A 15,721-nucleotide genomic window follows, 5' to 3' on the forward strand; every position below is an offset into this window, starting at 1 on the left:
AAAAAAAAATTCGGTACAGTTCGGATTCGGATCCAATATGATTCCATTTGTATCCAATATAAGATCCATATGTATGCATCTCTCGAGGGTGATCCATTCATCCCAATAGGGAAAAGGGGAAAGCCCATATCTCGGGGGGCCCTGACCCAATGTTTACAAAACTTGGGTGGTCTCTTAAAAAGCCTTGACTGAAGCTCCGCTGAAAGTCTGGGGTCGGCACACCCAAAAATGCGCCCCCTGCAGCCACGGAAAGAGAAAAGGGGGGGGGAGCTGATATTTCAGCCCCCACTGAACCCATCTTTACAAAACTTGGGTGGTCTCTTAAGAGGAATTCTCTGAAGCTATGATAAAAGTTTGGGGGCTGCACCCCCAAAAAAGCGCCCCCTGCAGCCACGAAAATGGAAAAGGGGGGAGAGGAAAAAGGGGTGGAGCCCATATCTCGGGGGGCCCTGACCCAATGTTTACAAAACTTGGGGGGTATCTTAAGAAGCCTTGTCTGATGCTCCGCTGAAAGTTTGGGGTCGGCACACCCAAAAATGCACCCTCTGCAGCCATGGAAAGAAAAAGGGGGGAGCCCATATCTCGGGACCCCCTGACCCAATGTTTACAAAACTTGGGTGGTCTCTTAAGAAAACCTGTCTGAATATCCCCTGAAAGTTTGGGGTTGGTACCCCAAAAAATGCACCCCCTGCAGCCACGGAAAGGAGCGAATGTGCACAAGCACCCCCTCACACACACATGAGGATTTCCCTCTCTCTCTTTCCCCGGCCGGCCGCACATCAGCTGATTCCTCCAGTACTCAATCCTGACTGATTGGCCAGAAGAAGACCCAGCTTGGCCACCGATTGGCCGGGGGAGGAGAATGCTGCTTACTGAAGGTTATGCTGCTTACTGACGGCCCCGAATTGGCCGAATTTATTCGCGAACTCCCGAACTCGCTGAATTCGGCCCCCCCCCGGTTGCCCGCCAGTTTTGAGTTCGGTTCCTCCTGAACTAAAAACCGCCGAATCAAGGGAAATTCGGCTGATTTTCAGTTCGGGCCGAACCGAATTGACAGCCCTACTAGCGGGAGGTTTTTGGGGCAGAGCCTGAGGAGGGCGGGGTTTGGAAAGCGGCCGTTTTCTCCAGGGGAACTGATCTCTATCGGCTGGAGATCAGTTGTAATAGCAGGAGCTCTCCAGCTAGTACCTGGAGGGTGGCAACTCTATGCTGTGGGGACAATGGCCACCATGGGGGTGGGACTGGGTAAATCTAACCTTTTTCCTACTCACACAGGTCTGGGAAAGCTGAAGGAAAAGCCCAGGAAATCCCAAGAGGTGCAGAAATGCACCGCGAGAAGCAGGAAACAAACCCGCTTTCCAACAGCATCAAACCCAGGGCAAATAACTTGTGTGGAAAAGGCTCTAGAATACCCAAGCCTAAAACCAGCAAGCTTGATTCCCTGCAGAGCACCAGCTGTCCCATGAATAGTCTACCATGGTATCTGTGTTAATCTGTTGCAGAAGACAAAACAAATGAGTGAAAATAATGAGCTTTGTGGCACCTTCGCGACTAACCCTTTTCTTCCAGCACAAATGTCTGGAGGCAAGAGCCTCTTCGTGCCACTATAAATTCCTTCATCTTCAAACAACTACAAATCTCCTTTGCAGCAGACGGGCACGAGCGACGTGCACTTAAGGTCATATATTTCTGTGATGGATTGTGGTCCTGGTCTGTAGGAAACGAACAACAAAAACAAATCGAGAAAGATCCGGGATCCTTTGCAGTTTCTTTAAGCAAATTATTCAGCTTGTTAACTCACCACTATAACCTTTGCCAGCGCTGGGTGCAGAATTTCCTGTTTTTGCAGTTTGTACATTGCTAAGCCGGGTTGTCAGCAAATTCTGGGGTGTGTGTGTGTGTATGATCTGGATGAAAAAGGGATTTGTGGTGCTCCTGGATTCTTTGTTTTAGTACTTGCAAGTGAAGAGTTAGGAATATAAAGCAGTTCCACAGCGAATGCTGTCTCAAATGCGAGGGGCGTCAGATAAATGTGTTGCCCATCTGGTTCTCCCCCCACCCTTCATTCTTAACAAAATAAGTTAAAAAACCAGAAGACGTTTAATTGCATAAGACAAGTCTTTAGAAAGTAATCACCCCGCACATGACAACACACCAGCGTCCTGCGTTCTTACTCAGCAAACGGTATGTTCCTCAACCTACTGACAGTCGTGTTTATTTCATTTATACCCAGTTGTTCTCTGCAATGGGGACCCAAGATGGCTCACAATGGGGGGACACCAAGATGGGTCTCCACCATTTTATCCTCACAGCAACAGCTCTGTGAGGCAAATTAGGCTGAGGTAGGGTTGCCAGGTCCCTCTTTGCCACTGGCAGAAGGTTTCTGGGGTGGAGCCTGAGGAGAGTGGGGTTTGGGGAGGGGAGGGATTTCAATGCCATAGAGTCCAATTGCCAAAGCGGCCATTTTCTCCAGGTGAACGGATCTCTATCAGCTGGAGATCAGCTGTAATAGCAGGAGATCTACAGTTAGTACCGGGTGGTTGGCAACCCTAGGCTGAGGGTACATGACTGGCACAACCTCTAGGTGGTGCCAACCTCCAGGTGATTGTTGGAGATCTTCCACTATTACAACAGAAATCCAGGCGATGGAGATCAGTTCCCCTGGAGAAAATGGCCGCTTTGGCAATTGGACTCTATGGCACTGAAGTCCCTCCCCTCCCCAAACCCCGCCCTCTTCAGGCTCCACCCCCAAAATCTCCAGGTATGTCCCAACCCAGAGCTAGCAACCCTAACACCCACCCATGGCAGAGTTGGGATCCTGGTCCAACACTAACCACTACACCACATTGTCAGTGATCTGAAGTGGAACAAGATGTAGGTTTCTGAATGCCCCGGCTAGTTTGCACTGAGGCCATGGTAAGAGGGGTGGACTTAAGGCAGCCCTTTGGGATCTACTGGAAACATTGGGATCTAGTGGCAACATTATCTATGGGATTTAGCTTTCCCTGGCCATTTAGGCTTGCAGCCTTGAGATCCTTTGAAGCCCTTTACAGCATTTAATAGGAGTGACAATCAGGATCATGTTTCACCCACTGTCCCTTTGTCAGTATTTTGGAAGTCAGCTTTGTATTGAAGGGAGCAACTTGTGTCCTAGGATGAGTGGATTCTTTCAGGCCTAGTACAGACATAACCGATAATTATGGTTAGCGCTAACCACAAGGTCTTAACCCTGGTTACCATGACAGATCTGCAGAGAAATTATAGTTCAACTCGCTAAAAGAGATTCCAGCGAAACGTATTGGCTTTCTTGCTTGAAGACATGGTGAAGAAGAAGAAGATAATCTGCCTTAACTACAGCTTCCTCAGGGTAGATGTGACATCACCATGGTGAATACAAAATCTGGGAGTGGTCCCAGCTATTCCACTGAGCAAAGTCTGAAGCCTTAAGAACATCAGAAAGGCCATGCTGGATCAGACCAAGGTTCATCAACTCTGCTCACACGGTGGCCAACCAGGTGCCTCTAGGAAGCCCACAAACAAGGCTACTGCAGCAGCACCATCCTGCCTGGGTTCCACAGCAGGAAGCAGTTCTTCGTCCGACCATCAGAGGTTGCCTCGCTCTCCCCCGGCGTTTCCCGGTATTTTGCCCTCATTTTCATATTTGAGATAAAGCAGATAAATTCCCTGAAAACGAGGGGCAAAACGCGGAGAAAAGCAGGGGGAGAGCGAGGCGACCTCTGATGGTCGGAAACGGCACGTATGATCAGAATAAAGACCCTAAGTCGTCAGAAGGGTGACGGCGAGGGAAACAGCCATGCATAAAAGACCTGAGTAGACAATACTGATCTTGATGGAGCAAAGGTCTGATTCAGTATAAGGCAGGTTCGTGTGTTTGTGCTTACCTAAGTAAACCCACTTGGGATAGGTCTGTTTATATTGCTGCTCTCCTTGAACCTTACGAGACAGGATGCTTTTAAAAATTCCAAATTAATAAATGCCACTCGGGGAATGTCCTTTTACAACTTCCCTTGGCAACATCGTCTATCTACTAAGTCATCTTTACAAAGAGGAAGTATTGCCCGATATCCAACCTGAATCTTGTTTGAGCTCATTGCTGCTAATCCTTTCTTTAAGGGCCTCGCTGTGTCAGTGGAGATGTTGCAAATCAGCTGAAGAGATGATTCAAAGCTTTCTGGCCTGGGAGAAGCAAACTGCAGAGATCTGAAATATATTGATTTCGCAATCCAGGTCCAACCTTAGAAGCTTGCTCACAAGTTTACTTCCTACTAACCTTCAAGTGTGAAAAAACAATGCCGCTATAAACTTACGTGAGCCATCAAGCTCTAGTGCGATCAAAGAGAAGTGTTATTTATTCATTTAGAAAAAACATTTCTCTCCCCGCCTTTCTACCCAATTCAGTGTCCCCAAGGTAAAAAACTGGAAATCAACTTCAGTCAAGGCAAACCAGGATCTGAGTGATCATTAGTCAGCTGGAAACCTTGTTTCACGAATAAGCCAGCATGGAGTAGTGGTTAAGAGCAGTGGTTTGGAGCGGTGGACTCTAATCTGGAGACCTGGGTTTGATTCCCCACTCCTCCACATGAGCAGCGGACGCTAATCTGGTGAATCAGGTTCGTTTCCCCACTCCTCCACATGAAGCCGGCTGGGTGACCTTGGGCTAGTCACAGTTCTCTTAAAGCTCTCACCGCCCCACCTACTTCACAGGGTGTCTGCTGTGGGGAGGGGAAGGGAAGGTGATTGTCAGCTGGTTTGATTCTCCCTTAAGTGGTAGAGAAAGTCGGCATATAAAAACCAACTCTTCTTCTTAAAATAAACCATGCTTTCGCTGTGGTATCTCAACCGGGCCTGGTTCTTCCTCAAGCAATCAGCAAATGTATGTGAGTGTATGTGCTTGTATAATATTGCCCTTATGTAACAGCGTTCTTGCACACATAACCTATCATTAAAATACAGCAAGATTTTGAATGACGACTCTCATTAGAGACTGAGAATGCAAATGAGTTTTCTTACTGAACGTTTATTGAATCAGAAGGAAATCGAAATATACACTTATCTAGAGTTCAGATGCTAGCTTTGAATTATAGCATTAGTCATTTCCCCTCCCTGTTACAGTAATGCAGATTTCTGGATTTTCTATCCGCGGTATCAAACTTGCACGTCACAGGATCTTCATAAAGCTGGTACAATTGTGTCCAGTCTTAGGATTTGGTGGGTTTTTTGTTTTGTTTTTAAAGAATGTCGCTTTAAGCACAGACATAAATTAAGAAAACTGCCTGCAAAACTGTTCCCTCCCCTCAAGATAGAAAAAAAAAATTAGTCACACAGAAGTAGATACATCTCTGAATTAGTAAGAAAAAGGAGATCAGGTCTGCCCCCTTGTGTCGCTTTCTTGTTAATACTTTAATTACTTTTCACCCCCCAAGAAGTTAATTTCTCCCATTTTATTACATCAAGGAAGAAACAGATACGAATGAATGATAAACTCTGTACATTTCAGCCTTTAAATAATATTAATAGCTGGATAACGAAACTGAAGCATACCTTAAAAGCTGATGATTCTACATTTATGATCCTTTTAAACATGAACCCACTTTTAAAAAAATTACTGTATAGTTTATTCATAGGCAATTTCGATGGCTTCTGTAAATCTCTATGATATCTCTTGTCTTCCTCGCATACCCAAACCATAATTTTAAAAAATGGTCCCCTTTCTTATCTTGGAGAGGTCTTAAAACTTATTAGTTTAAGGCCACATTGGTTCTGTACAGCTACAACATGTGTTATCTCCCTTGGTTAAGTGCTTCATCTGGATCCTTAAACCATGCTTAAGGGTCAACAGAAAATGGGATGTTGAAATCGTAGGATTGGACCCAGTAGAAGATTTCCATAGAAGAAGGAGGGATAACTTTTTGCTGAACCCCTCCCTCTGCAAACCTCTGACTCCTCCCTCGAAGATGTTCCTGGGCATTTTGGGCTGCAGAGGGAGAGGAAAGGCATGGCAGTCCCACTCCGTAGATGGAAATCTAGTCCGTCGAAATCTCTGGTGGAGCCAAGCTATGGTTTGAACCGAGCTTGCAAACTATTGTTTATGTTGGCCATGGATACGTCAGATTTCTGCCTACAGCAAGCCACAATTTCTGTATCTTCTCATGTCTCACTGGTGTTTCCCAGTGTGTGGCCTTTGGGACAGAGCTTGGTTTGGCAAGCCTAAACCACCGTTTCGCTGCACGTGGGGTTAAGGCAATCATATCCGTTGTTAACTGTTAAGGCTGCACCTTTGCGAGAAGACCGTTTCCTTCCCAAAAGAGGGCTTGCTGGACTATTGTTCCATCCTCCCAACAGAACTCCCACTAAGACAAAAGTGTCATTCCTAGACCAGCTACAGCAGATAGGCTTATATGAACACATGCTTTGCAAGCAGAATGCCCACATTCAATCCCTTGGCTTTTTAGTTAAAGGATCTTAGGTAACAAGAAAGATCTTTACTCAGGGCACTGGAGAGCTGCAGAATTAAGAGGAGATAGTCGTGGGTTACATGGGGAAGGCTGTGGCTCAGTGGCAGAGCATCTGCTTGGCTTTCAGAAGGTCCCCGGTTCAATCACCGGCATCTCCAGTTAAAGGAACCAGGCAAGTAGGTAATGTGAAAGACCTCTACCTGAGACCTTGGAGAACCGCTGTCAGTCTGAGTAGACAATATTGACTTTGATGGACCAAGGATCTGATTCAGTATAAGGCAGCTTCATGTGTGTTCATGTGTGTACATGGATCAGTAGCCTGATAACAGTATAATGTACTGGTTGGTGGTAGAAAAAACTGACTCTTTAGTCCGCAGTTTTGCTGGCCATTGCGAATGTCATGTTTGAACACCCTTTCCTAGATAAACCTCCCCTCTCAGTCTATGCTGTCTTCTTGCCTATAGCAAGGAAGGAATCTTTGCCTCTCGATCGCTCCTTCAGCTGCAGCTGCAGGCTCATAGCTGTCCTAAATCTATGGATTAGAATTGCCAGCTTGAAGTGGGGAAATTCCTGGAGATTTTGGGGGGTGGAGCCTGGGGAGGGCGGGGTTTGAGGAGGTGAGGGAGCTCAGCAGGGGTGTGATGCCCTAGAGTCCACCATCTGAAGCTACTCTTTCTCCAGGGGAACTGATCTCTGTAGTCTTGGAGATCCATTGTAATTCTGGGATAACTGCAAGGCTCCACCTAAAGGTCGGTAACCCTATCATGAATCCAGATTAAACGGATTCAATGCATTGCAAGGATTATTAATAAATGGGGAAACAATGGCCTTTTCTTAATTCAACTGCATATTTATGCGAGAATTGGGGGAAGGGGCTGGAGAAAGATAAGATACAGCCAGGACTGTGATACCATAGCCCCACAAAGAGCAGAGGACATAACTTGCATAGTATATATGTTCCCAATTAATACACAGATGATGAAGGTGCGGATTGGGTGTACATTAAGTGAAAGTACCGCAGAACTCAACAAACTCCAATCAGGATCAGAGGTGAACCAGTCATCTTACTTCTAGCTAGGGTTGCCAAGTGGCATTGTGAGTGTGTGTGTCCTGTCCCTTTCATAAAAACTTAATGGAATTTACCAAGGAGGTGTTATTTACCCCCATGTCATGAAACGATCAGCTGCCCATTATCACATGGCAAGCCTCAGGAAAAGGGCCAGGACATTTCCCCCCCCCTCCAGGACAGTTGGCAACCCGAGCTCTAACCTAAGGGACTATGCACTGAAATTTGTTAAGTAGGGTTGCCAACCTCCAGGTAGAAGCTGGAGATCTCCCGCTATCACAACTGATCTCCAGCTGATAGAAATCAGTTCACCTGGAGAAAATGTCCGTGTTGGTTATTGTACTCTATGGCATTGAAGTCCCTCCCCTCCCCAAACCCCACCCTCCTCAGGCTCTGCCCCAAAAACCTTCCGCTGGTGACGAAGAGGGACCTGGCAACCCTATTGGTAAGAAAAGAGATTGGCAGTGGGTGTGGCCACACAGGTGTGGGGTGTGGGGGTTAGGTTGACATAAGGGGGCAGGTCCAAGCCAAATGTGGGAATAGAAGCCCATACCTTAAAATTGTGATTTAAAAAAAAGGGGGGGAAGGCTTTATACAGTCAAGGGATGACTCTGGTAATCCTTTTAAATTAATCTAACACCCCCCATCATTCATTTACTCTCACAGCATACCCACTGTTTCTAAGTGACCCTTTGTTATTTACTAGTCTTTTAAAAGAAAACATTCTGTAAATGATGGTTTCAAAATGTACACCTGCTTTTGCCTTAGGCCTAGCATTCATTTTGGCAGGAGGCATCTGAAAGCGGGGTGGAAGGGAGATAGGAACCAAACCCGGAAGTCATTTTTCCCCCCACTGCAGGGTTAAGAAATTATCGAGATCCAGTGATTCTCCGATAGCTTTAGAGGATTCGTTACTTGGGTTTCACAGGAGCAGGCACAAAAGACACTGGATCTGTTTGCACTTCAGCGTCAGACATCCGTTTGGGGCTCTGTGGAAGGGGAGAGAGAGACAGAGAAAGAGAGATTTAGAGCTCAAGTGTATTTTGGAGCGTCGCATAGGCATTAAAAAAAAACCCTCTAGGCCTCTTTGCACAGATGATGAAGTAGGCTGAAGTCGGAGCTGTTTTGCACTTAAAATTTTTTATTATGGTAACTCAAAGTCCGTGTCAAGAAAAGATGAGTTCTGCAACTTTGGGCTTCTGGCTGAATTTTGCACAATTTAATCTGCTCTTACTAATTATGGTGTGCAGAGGGTGGAATGGACCTACACAGGCTCTGAAGCTAGTGTTGACAGGTCCCTCTTCACTATTAGCGGGAGATTTTCGGGGCGGAGCCTGAGGAGGGTGGGGTTTGGGAGGGGAGGGACTTAAATGCCATAGAGTCCAATGCCAAAGATGCCATTTTCTCCAGGTGAACTGATCTCTATCGGCTGGAGATCAGTTGTAATAGCAGGAGATCTTCTGCTATTACCTGGAGGTTGGCAACCCTATCTGAAGCTCTATACCTTGACCCTTCAAAATCTCATTCAGTGTTCTCTTTGGCTTCTGTTATTTCACCAGGCATTGTTCATAAACTTTCAGGTGTGGCTCTGCAGACGCGAGGCCTAGATACTTATTTGTAATTTGCAAAAACCAAAACAAATGAGATTCTGCACACATTCTGCACTTTTTTTCTGTGCTTGCCTGGAATCACAGAATACAAACAGCTCTGGTACAGCACACAAAAGATCCTGACGTAATTAATACTTTTCTTGGCCACAGAACACTTTTTTGGGTTGGTAGATTGCTAGCTGTTATCTTTTTCTGAATTGCTCCTGCAGAAAGGCTGTAAACAGTAGGTCTTGGTGTGGTTTGAATGTTAGGGACAGATAATCAGGACCAGCTTCTTTAATTCCAACACATCAATATTTCTGGTCCTGCTTACAAAAACTGAAATTTCACCAACAGCTCTTCCACCTATAAGGAACATTAAAGCCAAATATTCTGTTTGGATCACAATGGTCTGTATTTGACTTTGGGCAGACAACAGGATTAAGCGAACAGTTTTAGTAGCACCTAAAAGTTGGTGGGTTGGATCCTACCAGTCTATTCCAAGTAGGGAAGCCAACTTCCAGGCAGTGGCTGGAGATCTCCCGCCATTACAACCAATCTCCAGGCGACAGAAATCTGTTCACCTGGAGAAAATGGCAGCTCTGGAAAGTGTACTCTATGGCATTATACCACATTGAAGCCCCTCCCCAAACCCCACCCTCCTCAGGCTCCACCCCCAAAATCTCCAGGTATTTCACAACCCACTGCTGGCAACCCTAGTTCTAATGGAGACAACGTGTTTCTCTGGTGCAAGGAGCCTAATGGAAAGAGCCTTCTCTGCCAGAGGACGACATCTTGGGGTCAGCCGAAGCTTCACTGGGCCGGAGGAACACACCGGTGCTATTGATCACACTGGTCGGATCCAACCCATAATTATCGCATTTCATTTAAACAATGCCTACTACTCAGTGACTTGCAGTTAGAAACCAAGGACCCTGCCCAAAGGCTCACAATCTCAAATGCCGACAGCCAGGTCCTCAGTGACACTTGAAACACGGAAACTGACAATCGAGCGCTGGATGTTGTGTCAAAGTTTAGCAAAAGGATACAGTAGTACCTCTAATAAAAAAAAATACCATTAAATACAATTGTGGATTTCTGACATCAATCTTTTTAAATTAAACAAACAAAATACAGGTTATCAATGCACCAAGTAAAGTTTCAAAATAAACATATGCTTAAGGAAAATTCAACAATTTGAGATTGTGGTTACGTCAAACCAATTCAAGTAACAAGTTAATGTTCAAAATATAGAGGTACTACTGTATCCTTTTGCATATCTGATATTTCTAGTACCTTCATTCCCCCTTGGGTCTATTGTTTATATTATGTGCCAAGGTTTAGAGCAGGGATGTCAATAGGGTTGCCAGCTCTGGGTTGGGAAATACCTGGAGATTTTGGGGGCGGAGCCTGAGGAGGGTGGGGTTTGGAGAGGGGAGGGACTTCAATGCCATAGAGTCCAATTGCCAAAGCGGCCATTTTCTCCAGGGAAACTGAACTCGATCGGCTGGAGATCAGTTGTAATAGCAGGAGATCTCCAGCTAGTAACTGGAGGTTGTAAGCCAAAATAGACACCTCTGTGTATAAATGTAGTTACTCCTAATCTAACACAGTGTTAGATTTGGAGTACCTAGAGGTTGGCAACCCTACATGTCAAACATAAGGCCCGAGGGCCAGATTTGGCCCCCTGAGAGCTCTTATCCGGCCCACAAGTTGGCCGAGGTCACCGCCACCCCCCCACTCTCGAGGCATGGCGAGGCTGGCGAGGCATGGCCTGGCCCGACCAAGAGGCATTTATGTCATATCAGGCCCTCCTAACACTTGAGTTCAACTCCCCTGCTTTAGAAAGTCTGGGGTGGGGTTTCGTCAGTTCAAAGACTAGGTCTGAAAGCACTTGTGTTCTAAGCGCTGGCAGGGATGAATTAGTCAAAGGACATTGATGTATGTGGGACTGGTTTGTTTGTCGGCTTAAATTGTACTACAGTGGCTTCTGTCTGTGTCAAAAGAGGCATGCGCAGCGGATTTTAACGGAGTTGGGCTCACTTGCATGGTCGTCATTTTGATGCTCTATTCTAAGAGTAGGTAGCTTAATATAGCCCACAGGCTATATAGACTTCCTTCCATACATCCTGCTAGCTGGAGATAATATTCTATACGAATGCCACAAGTCTGGGGAACTCATTCTAAATTCCATCAGCATCCAAAGGATTAAGGGGGAAAAAAAGATTTCCAATGTTTGAAGAGGAGTTGATAGAGGCTGGGATCAGACAGTATTTTTCCAGAGAGCTGAAAATGGTATGGTACGGCTGTCGTTGCCTGTGGTATGCATACTCATTTCTGTAATTCCTTTATCATCTCTGAGTAAAACAGGTTTTGTGGATTTTTGAAGCTCATCAACAACAGCTTTATCGTACCACTTACAACTATATCTTACACACACACAAACACATATTTATATTACTAATATCTAATATAACTAATTATGGATTCCATGGACTGCCAAAAAAACAAATCAGTGGGTTATAGATCAAATCAAGCCTGAACTGACCCTAGAAGCTAAAATGACTAAACTGCGGCTATCCTATTTTGGTCACACCATGAGACGACAAGAGTCACTGGAAAAGACAGTCATGCTAGGAAAAGTTGAGGGCAGCAGGAAAAGAGGAAGACCCAACAAGAGATGGATTGACTCAATAAAGGAAGCCACAGCCTTCAATTTGCAAGATCTGAGCAAGGCTGTCAAAGATAGGACATTTTGGAGGACTTTCATTCATAGGGTCGCCATGAGTCGGAAGTGACTTGACGGCACTTAACACACACACACAATATAACTAATATATATTTATATATATAAAGATATATTACTGACCCATGGCACATTGGGTCTTTCCCTTGATGAGTTGTATATGCTTCCACAAAAGGAAGCATTTCAAACAATTAAAGGTAGAATTTTGGATATTCAATTTTAAGATCTTGGAAGTGTAGCTGACAAAAGCTGTTCCCCCTTAAGGCTGGGGCTTTCACTGAAGGCAGGTAGCATAGCCTCATATCTTCATCTTTTAGAAAATCCACATCTGCATAGAGCTTTTTCCCTGGCTAGATTCAATGTTATGCCATCAGCAGTTTTATTTGGTAGATTCCAAAAAGTGGACTATGATGACAGACTTTGCCCATGCACACTGAAAAGCGTTGAATCAATCTGGCACATCCTTTTCCATTGCCCATTCTATACAGATATACAGCTTAAATATATTGACCCCGTCTTTACAAACCTGGTGGGCCTGTCTGATTAAGCTAAAGAACAATATATACAGAAAGATACTTCTCCAGGCATAACTGAGGAGGTTACCAAATTCCTTAATAACACTCTAATGAGTCACAAAAAAAGGGAACTGGGAGTTAATTGTTGTACCTAATTTGTGTATATATCTGATGTTTGACATTTTAATTGGTATTTTGTACTGGCCTGATATTATATCCCATTAAAGGCTTTTGATTGATTGATTGATTGATTGATTGATTGATTGATACTGACCCATAGGGTGACGTCACATCCTGTGTTTACTGGGCAGACTATGTTTATGGGGTGGTTTGCCATTGCCTTCCCCAGTCATCTACACTTTACCCCCAGCAAGCTGGGTACTCGGAAGGATGGAAGGCTGCATTACCCTTGAGCCGGCTACCTAAAACCGACTTCTGTCGGGATTGAACTCAGGTCATGAGCAGAGCTTCGACTGCAGTACTGCAGCTTACCACTCTGAGCCATGGGGCTCTAGTTGCATCTCAACTTTATGCAAATATCCTGCAGAACATAGAAAGTTGTTACCAGTGGCTATGAGCCTGCTCTCAATCACCAGTGCAATGCATTCAAATCCCAACTGATATTTTCAGAGGAAAAAAACGATTGTCAGAGATTGATACCTGTATACAAACCTGGCAGGTAGGTAATTCTTATGGCGAGTGCAACAAAACTTATTTAATAAGTGAGTGCTTATTGGAAAACCCTGCAGGAGGACAAACCTGGCAAGCGCATGTTTCTGACAGCAACAGAAATAATGTTTTTGTTGTTGACCTGACCAACAGAAAATGTGCCTCGTGTACACTACTGACATGCATAACACGTCTGCTGCTGTATCAGCGCAGGAAATGGATCCCAAGGCCCTGCTTGGCCCACACGAGAAAGGTTCCCAGCACTGTGGCTACATGCAGATTGCTAAAGAAAGAGGAAAGGTAACGTACAAGACCCTTAAAAAACCCTCCGAACGACTGTCTCTTCTCTATCTTCTTGGGAGTGTTTTCCTTTGCAGCATCCCCTCCGTTCTGAAGGGAGTCCGTCTCGGCTCTTTCTTGCTCCTGGGGCTGTTGCTGTTCTCCGACTTCCGCTTTGCTTCCTTGCGTCTTGCTCAGCATCTCCGTTGAGCTCGCTTTGCTCCGCGCACCTGCTGTTTCTCTGCTCTCAGCCTGGGCAAAGGGCCTGTCTGGGAAGTCCAGGGTCTAAAGCAGTTTCAAACAGTAGTTATTGTTTTTTTTAGAGTAAGAAACACATTTGATTTGGCAGGAGGATCCCCAGTTCAGTAAATTAAAGTTTGGCCCCTTGACATCAACTGGGTGGAAACCCAAGGCTGGTCCCAAAATATCATGTTGTCCCAAGCTAGAGTCACCGATTGTTTCCTTCCATGCCGCCAATGTCCATTTCCGAGCTCAGACCCTGCGGATTCGGCTCAGACACGGCCAGTGGCAGCGGGAGTCTGGAGTAGGGTTGCCAGGTCCCTCATTGCCCCTGGCTGGAGGTTTTTGGGGTGGAGCCTGAGGAGTACGGGGTTTGGGGGAGGGGAGGGACTTCAATGCCATAGAGTCTAATTACCAAAGCAGACATTTTCTCCAGGTGAACTGATCTCTATCAGCTTGAGATCAGTTGTAATAGCAGGAGATCTCCAGCTACTACCTGGACGTTACATCAAAATAGACACTTCTGTGTACAAACAAGTTCAACCCAAAGACACACAGAATATTGACTCATATAAACATAACCCAAAATGTAATGGGAATCAAAATATAGAATACAAAGGTATCATGGAATCAACAATGCACCGAAAAATGGTGTTCCGTTATATGTTACAATGCAGATATGTTGACCAGGTAAGTATACAACCAATCACAATATCTCATATTAATGTCATAAATCCTCTTTTGTCTTTTTTACAGGAACAATATGAGATATTGTGACTGATTGTATACTTACCTGGTCAACATCTCTGAATTGTAACATATAAGGGAACACCATTTTTCGGTACATTGTTGATTCCATGATACCTTTGTATTCTATATTTTGATTCCCATTACATTTTGGGTTATGTTTATATGAGTACCTGGAGGTTGTCAACCCTAGTCTGGAGGCAGTGCTCGTCTCCCCCCACCCACACCATTGAAGGCTGGGAGCAAACCAAGCCCATGCACTGCACCAGCGTGCCCCCTGCCCTATTGTGCCACCCCAAGCAGATGTATGGAGGGCATGGCTATAGTACCAGCCCTGTGGAAACCACTTTACCCAGTATGTCCGATTCCGAACCATTGATCCTCTACCTGCTCAACTCAGAATGAGCCCCACTGAAATATCTGGGACTGACTTCTAAGCCAACGTGCAGAGGATCAAGATGTATCATTAGGGTTGCCAACCTCCAGGTACTAGCAGGACATCTCCCGCTATTACAACTGATCTCCAGCCGATAGAGATCAGTTCACCTGGAGAAAAGGGCCGCTTTGGGAATTGGACTCTATGGCATTGAAGTCCCTCCCCTCCCCAAACCCCACCCTCCTCAGGCTCCACCCCAAAAACCTCCCGCCAGTGGCAAAGAGGGACTTGGTAACCCTATGTATCACATATGGGAAAAAAGGAGTTCATCCTGCTACCCTTGCTCACATGAGTAGGCCCTCACAACAACTGTGGGGTTGCTCATGTGAATGAAAACTGCACTCTTTGCAAAGCATTTCTTCATACAAATTTCTGCATTTTTCTTATTCCTTCTTGCACAAAGAAATTTTTTTTTTGACACAGGGCATGTCCAGAGGGCTCTCATTTTGGCAACTGACCGTGCCATTTTAGCATTTTCTTATAGTACAGATGATGACAAATAACAATAATTATAGCTGTTGTTCCTAGGGTGGGGCCATGGTTCAGCGAGAGAGCATCTGCTTGGCATGCAGAAGGTCCCATCTTCAGTCCCTGGGATCTCCAGTTAAACTAATCAGGGAAAGATTATGAGAAAGACCTCTACTTGAGCCCCTGGAGGGCCACTGCCGGTCAGAGCAGACAATACTGATTTTGATAGACCAAGGGTCTGACTCATCAGAAGGCAGCTTCAAGTGTTGGTGCACATAATGCTTTAGGGTGTCACACGCTTTCTTCTCAATTACCTCTACTACACCCACAATAAAGCAACTCTTTATCTACTCCATACTACAGAGGGGGTGCTCAGATGGAGAGACAGGGTCTTGTCTAAGGCTACATAGGCTGAGATGAAATATGTTCTGGGGGCTTCCTTGCTGACGGTTGAGCGTTACACTATGTCAGCTTCCATTTGACAGGTGGG

The 15,721-nt window shown here is 45.4% G+C and overlaps 1 protein-coding gene across 1 annotated transcript in view; it reads right to left on the reverse strand.

Moving 5' to 3' along the window:
* Positions 1-8,394: 8,394 nt before the first annotated feature.
* BCAS1 (brain enriched myelin associated protein 1) overlaps positions 8,395-15,721 on the reverse strand; it is a 73,179-nt gene continuing 65,852 nt past the window's right edge. Inside the window, exons 12-13 of the mRNA XM_056844606.1 lie at positions 13,371-13,625; positions 8,395-8,531 (exon numbers count right to left, since the gene is read on the reverse strand). Of these exons, the coding sequence (XP_056700584.1) occupies positions 8,454-8,531; positions 13,371-13,625 (333 nt within the window). The 3' untranslated portion in view covers positions 8,395-8,453. The remainder of the gene's footprint in view (positions 8,532-13,370; positions 13,626-15,721) is intronic.

The sequence above is a fragment of the Euleptes europaea genome, chromosome 2 (assembly GCF_029931775.1).
Source record: "Euleptes europaea isolate rEulEur1 chromosome 2, rEulEur1.hap1, whole genome shotgun sequence".
NCBI classification, from domain to species: domain Eukaryota; kingdom Metazoa; phylum Chordata; class Lepidosauria; order Squamata; family Sphaerodactylidae; genus Euleptes; species Euleptes europaea.